General features: G+C 37.7%; 2 protein-coding genes across 2 annotated transcripts in view; one reads left to right on the forward strand and one right to left on the reverse strand.

The window, feature by feature from the left end:
* Nucleotides 1-3322: 3322 nt before the first annotated feature.
* LOC141427703 (uncharacterized) lies at nt 3323-6322 on the reverse strand. The gene is made up of 3 exons (XM_074087296.1): nt 5177-6322; nt 3798-4045; nt 3323-3347 (listed from the first exon to the last, which is right to left on the reverse strand). Exons 1-3 carry the CDS (start codon nt 5252-5254, stop codon nt 3323-3325), a joined length of 351 nt encoding a protein of 116 aa, XP_073943397.1. The 5' UTR covers nt 5255-6322.
* The window catches only part of LOC141427704 (E3 ubiquitin-protein ligase Bre1-like), a 10850-nt gene continuing 9943 nt past the window's right edge, over nt 5448-6354 (forward strand). The window contains 1 exon segment of the mRNA XM_074087299.1: nt 5448-5490. Within this exon segment, the coding sequence (XP_073943400.1) occupies nt 5448-5490 (43 nt within the window).

The following is a 6354-nucleotide window of genomic DNA, read 5'->3' on the forward strand; positions in this document are numbered from 1 at the left end:
TCATCAAAATACGAAATGGATAGTAAAAAATTTGTAAAAATTAAACTTGTAATATTATGTTAATTGATATGTCGAATAAATGTCTCAAACGAAAACAATTTGTTTCTATACAATAATGTATAAACTTTCACACTTATCAGAAATAAAAAGCAAAAGTTACATTTCTCAATATTTTATTTACACATTATTTACATCACATGATTTGACGATTTGATTCTTAATACAAAAAGAAGTATTTACGGATAAAAAACTGGGCATTACAATTCTGGAGGTCTGTTGTAAAGTGATACTTAGCACCTAAAGCAAAGCTGCGCGGATGGACAAAGCAATTCCAACTTGTAGTTCAGCCAGCGTTTTCGTACTGTTTACAGCTTTTATAAAGCTTTTATACTGTCTCCTTGTTTACCAAAAGCCAATTGATATTTTAAATTACGAAAATATCCGCTCAAATACATATTAACAAGAAGAGAAAGTGGCCGACGCGGCTTCGGAGACTAATGCGTTGAATAAATTACGCTCAATATTCCAAACTTGAACAATAACATAAATACAATATCAGTCTCATTGTGCTGCACTGCTGTCAGCTTGCAAACATTTAATCTACTTTATAAAAAGTATCGTTACTCAATTTTGAATAGAATAACCTCGAAATTATCAGTGGAACGCTTATAAGGCCACACTAACAAATTTCAAAATACTGTCTTATTTCAGTGTGGCAATAAAAAGATTAAACTAATAGTAATTTTAGGCATACATGCAGTGTACGTTGATTTACATTATACAAATAAAGTATACTACTGTAGTAGTGGTTTTTGTAAGAGCTTGTTTTCTATTTTAGGCGGCAAGGATAAATAAATACATTAGACAACACTGGTTTATTTTTGTTAAAACTATTTTGTACGCTGCAAGACAAAACATGACGTCCACGGTGTAACGGAACCTTATGTCACAAATAATTCTCAATGTAACCGCGAAATCGCCGTTACCCTTAGAGCCCCTTTAATTAGGACGTCATAAATTAGGACAAGACGTAGCTATACACATCAGGGCCTACGATAATTGACGAGGTTTGCACGGAGCGGGTGGAAGCCTATTGAAAAATAGTATGAGCAGCGCTAACTGCCCCTGTCGCGTGCGACGGATTTTTCCTGTACCAGAGGTATGCGCCCGCGCCAGCTAACGTAGCCCTCAAAGTGTCTCGAGATCAATCACGTTGGATCGTCATATGCGATTGATATCTACACGTTTTTTTGTATATCAATGCAGATTGATTAAACACAATACTGACTAGACTAAATTATATTTAACTAGAGTGAACCACCCATAATTAAATATTATGTATAAAGTTTATCTAGCAAATTACGAATTTGTTTAGTAATAATCGCATGTAAGTTCTTACATGAGCGAACTTAAAATACCAACACTGTTCTATATGTCCTAGCGCTAATGGCACTTATATTTTAATACATTACAATAAAATTCAGATACCTTTCAAAACATTAAGCTTTCAAAAATAGTTAAACCGATGACCCAATTTATGAAAAGATAAATTTAAATGCTTTCAGGAATGAAAAATTATTAGTATTGACTACTTACAATATTAGTTTATAATGATTTTTCACTTAGCAGTTAGAGAATACAACAATTATTTATTACAATAATACAATACCTGACCGCAGAACACGCATAATTGAGATCAATCGAATATGATCATTTCTTCCTGTTTCAATAAATCGTACAATTTTCATCATTTACACAATAATTCTTAATCATTTAATTTGACATGTATTTATTATTATTATTATCGTATATGATATAATATAACATGCTTCTTCATTACACTAAATACAATTTATGTTATACATTCCCTTTGATTCATAGACTTTCGTAGGTTTTAAGGTTCATAATCTATTTATTCAGTACATAAATTCATTTCCATCACTTTATCACGAGAGCGAAACAACCTCCTATACTTTAATTTAATTTTGTGACTGTAATGTGCCACTGTAGTGTACACGCTTCGACGCCTATTGGCGAGTTTTGCAAAAGGAGTATCTGTAATACGTTAAACCTACAACTCAAAACAATGCTACACTGATAGCTGGTAAACATACGATACAGCGCATGCGGCATGTCTACTTGTATGTACCATTGCAAAGATACTCATGCAGTACACAGACGTTTCAGCTAGTTGGCTGCTGGCAGCCAGCATCGTTTAGAGCCCGCGCACACAGGCTATGTTTGGGCGGTCGGTGCAATCACGCCTGTTTATCTATTTGTATAGTATAATAATTTATTTAGACAACAACGCATTTTTTAGTTAATTTTTTTTAGGATAGTTTAGTGTAACTTCAATTGTACCTTTTTAAAGAGTTTATGCTTTATTTATATTTTTGACTTAATGCACTCTTTGTCGATCCCAACTGAATGCTCCTTTCATCCACTCAGGTTGCCTTTGTTGAATGTAGCTCAAAGTGTGTTAATTTGTGTTTGTTTTTATTTTTTTACAATAAAAAGTTTGCATTACATTTTAAGAAAAATTCGGATACTTGTGGTGTCAGCCAGATAAACAAATTAAAACAACTTCAGTTCCTGTAGCGAGTGGTCTGAGTCTAGCTAGATGCAACACCGTGTAAATGTCAACTCTCAAGAGCAGCCTGTTTCAGGTTGGAATTCATGTATTTGAACGCCGTTACTGACACAGCACACATTATTTTGAAGCTAAACTTCTAAGCTCGACTGCATTCTATCTAGGTATCTGACATTCTATACTAATCATTTCATGCAACATTACTCGAACCTTGCAATACAAACAGGCAACTAGAATAATTTATTTTGTGCTCTTAAATACAAATATGGAGACGTAGTTAGGAGTAGCTAGTTCCTCAATTATCTTATCGTATACCTATCGATACATTAAAGTGGGATAAATCACGTTTATGACCAGCATAAACGCATTTCAAAATATGTATTAAACGACAGTTTTTTGTTAGTATCATGGATTGCTTAAATTGACGCGATTACAATTTCATTTTCTTATCGAAAATTACACAATTTATGCGCGAATCGTAAATCGTTTGGCACTTTGACGTCTCTTATGATTCAAATGGATCCATGTAACATTAGAATTCTAACTACAGATATCGACGCTACATTGAGGGCTGAATAATCACCGAGCCCTAAATTTAACATGTCAGATTTTATATGTAAATTCGTATAGCAGTGGTCGTTAGCAGTGACTCATCAGTAGATTTGAGATGTTCTGCGCATTCGACTATCAAAGCTGGAAGTCCCCACAGCTAACAAGCGACTCTCGGCTGTATTAGTGGCAAGCTTGGTGCGCTATCCTGCGACCGCAAAAATATTGCTGGAGATATGGAAAGTGTTAGAGCTTTTTCCAGCTTTCCCTAATAATGCCTACGCAGGGCGTAGTTTAGTAGAGCAGGAGTGGACAACGCCTACCATAAGTATACCGGTTCAGCGCCCCTTCGAATCCGACTGAGTATGTTTGATTCGATGTGATCGAATGAAAGCTGAATCGCCGATCGCAGGCCGCTCGATACAATAAGGTCGGTCAGAACTATAAAAAGTTGTTTTCCTTTTCCGCGACCTAGTCACTTAACGACCTACCTAGGACTTAAGTCACGGGTGAGCGAAGTAAGTTCATTGATACGGACCTCCGCAAAGTAACGCCGGATTCAATAAATAGGTTTGTCAGAGTCGTAACTACTCTGAGACGGTGAGACTTGAAAGGAGTCGATAACGGGTTTGTATCCGCTCGAGGACCCGTCGTTGACCCGTATTTGCCCATCCGTAGTGTTGTGTTTAGGCGGTGGTGTGCAGCGGGGCGGGGGCGGGTGCGGGGCGGGGGCGGTAGCACGGGGGGCTGCGCGGCGGCGAAGGCGAGGCGCTCGAGGCGGCGCTGGAGAGCGGCGAGGCGCGGCCACGCGCGCACGCTGTGCTGCCGCGCCGCCAGCGCGCCCGCCGCCGCGTCCAGCGCCTCGTAGCGCTGCCGCCGGTCCGCCTCCGAGCACATCGACAGCTCCTGACAATAAACGACACTACTTACGGCCGGCCACATACACTCAGAAAAATTACCATTCGGGATTTCGAACGCAGTAAATACATACAAATCTATAGACCTAATAACACAGACAGTAGTTTGTCGTTCGAACTTTTCGGAATTCCGCACGGTGGCCTGTGCGTTGGGAATTGAAATAAACGTACGTGTGTGATGTATTTACGAAATTCCGAGTGTATGTGGCCGCCCTACATCTGATTAAATTTAATCCTACTATCAGGGCGGAATTAACCATAAAGCAGAAGACAACTAGGCAGTTGTCGGCCCTAACCTATCCTAGTCAGGGTCGCCGTCGCTAGGGGCCCGCGTGCGCACAATAGAAACTGAAGATTTTTCATATAGCGAAAATTATATCCTCGATGACAATAGGTATTATTTTCGGGCTATTTTCGTCGCATACTGTCAGTTAATTCCATGGAACTCGAATCTAAAAAGAGCTGAAGTTGATAAAACTGCCGAAAATAGGGATTTTTCGCAGTAGTTCCTTCACCAGTCAGTGCGAAAATGAATCGCAATTATTCCATTAGTAAGTAGTAGTAGGAACTACACCAAATAATCCTAAAGTTGCAGATTGCGATTTGTGGCAACCGAAACTAGTCGATATTTGTATCGAAGACAAGCTTTGTTAATTTACAAAAACTAAGCCGGCATAACATTATACACCGCACACTAGGTTTACGCACTAATGTTTTTAGGTAAAAGCTAACCAGAATTATAAAAAAATTCGCCATACCAATAGAACTAATTTCTTCAACTGGTAACACTAAATTCAAATGCTGTCAAAGTTTAACGTTGTTTGCGCGTGGTATTTTAAAGTGTTATTTTGTGTTTTTACGTTAAAATGCCGAATATTATCCATAGCCTTGGAAGGAAACTAATTCACAATGTATAAAAGTATTTTTCATAGAACAACTCAGAGGGATTACAAAATATTCATTTAAATAACATCACCGACACCGTTGTCAATATGACTGGTAGGTATCGTATATATAAGTGTAAAGAATGTTGCAATATAAAAAGTAGAATTTCTGCCCTCGCGTCAGGTTTTTATATTCCTGGTCAGCCTTTAATAATCAATTATTTGTAAAAGCTTACTTCTTCAACATATTCCAAGTCATCATCTTCACCGATTTGTTGCAACTGTCTTTTGAGTGCCTGTAAAACGCAATCCATTAATAAAGCAGGTACGAATACGTATAAAATTCGACCAGTCGATATGGCTATTGGCTATTTACGTATACATAGATCAAAGTAACTAACAAAATGCTACACCTGAGTACTAAATAAAAGAACTTTAACTCTTGGAACGCCACTGTAGCATATCATCATTCACACGGCATGCGTTCATTTTCACGTTGTAGTTCGAATGACGATATGGATCAATGGAGTTACAGGCACCACAGCTTTTGGTAGCTTTAGAAGTCGCTGGCATTCAAAAGGATAAATTTTGCCTCAACAGTTAGCATTTTATATTGTATATTAAAAGTTGTCTCAAAGAAGCCTTTTTTTAGCAAGTCGCTTCTCTGATGTTTGGAAGCCATGTCGACCGGTGTCGTCGTATAACAATTGGTTAAACAAAAATAATGATTACGCACGCAGCATAATGAATGCTGCTAATTGCATTTGCGGAAGAGCTACAAGCTATAGCTAGATATTATTTACATTATACAAGTTTAGAACCCTGTTATTCACCAATACTCCACCAGTAATTTTGCCGTTTAACATGTTTATTTACAGTAATTTAGTGTTTAAATACAATACGTGCGTTCGTCGAGTCAACGCAGCAAAGCGTTTGAAGCTCGAGTGAAGTCACTATGTTCTATCCTGAACAAGTTTTTACAGGTCTAGTACAGAAACCTACCTAGTTAAAGTGTTAGACCTGTAGTGATTCAAAGGTGTTAGTAGGATTTTAACAATAATCTACGATATTGTTTATCATATTATAGTAGGCACTTAATCCAATAAGCGGTATTTAAAAAAAAATTTTTTTTCTTCAGATATATGCCATCTAATGCAGAATGTCTTCAGCTACACGATGGTAAAAAAACCCAAAGTGCTTTTCTTTTTCAGATACCTCCTATTGCCTTTAGAGGGCAATATAGGGATGCCCAAAGTGCTTAAGAGTTATGACAAAAACAACTGCAGGCCTTGTTTTGGCACATCTTGTGTGCTCAAATATTTTTGAGCACAATAGTCGCTGCAGTATCCTTATATCCAAAGGGTTTCTGGTTTCTCGACCTTTTTTTATTTTTTCTCGAGTTTCGGAGTTCTCG

This window comes from Choristoneura fumiferana, chromosome 5, assembly GCF_025370935.1.
Source record: "Choristoneura fumiferana chromosome 5, NRCan_CFum_1, whole genome shotgun sequence".
NCBI classification, from domain to species: Eukaryota; Metazoa; Arthropoda; class Insecta; order Lepidoptera; family Tortricidae; genus Choristoneura; species Choristoneura fumiferana.

Excerpts from the sequence above, each read along its gene's own strand:
- LOC141427703 (XM_074087296.1), bottom strand. The coding sequence starts at position 5,254 with ATGGATTGCGTTTTACAGGCACTCAAAAGACAGTTGCAACAAATCGGT. Across the intron at positions 4,046-5,176 it reads ACTTGGAATATGTTGAAGAA|GAGCTGTCGATGTGCTCGGA; the intron begins GTAAGCTTTTAC and ends GTTTATTGTCAG. Across the intron at positions 3,348-3,797 it reads CTACGGATGGGCAAATACGG|GATAGCGCACCAAGCTTGCC; the intron begins GTCAACGACGGG and ends TTGCGGTCGCAG.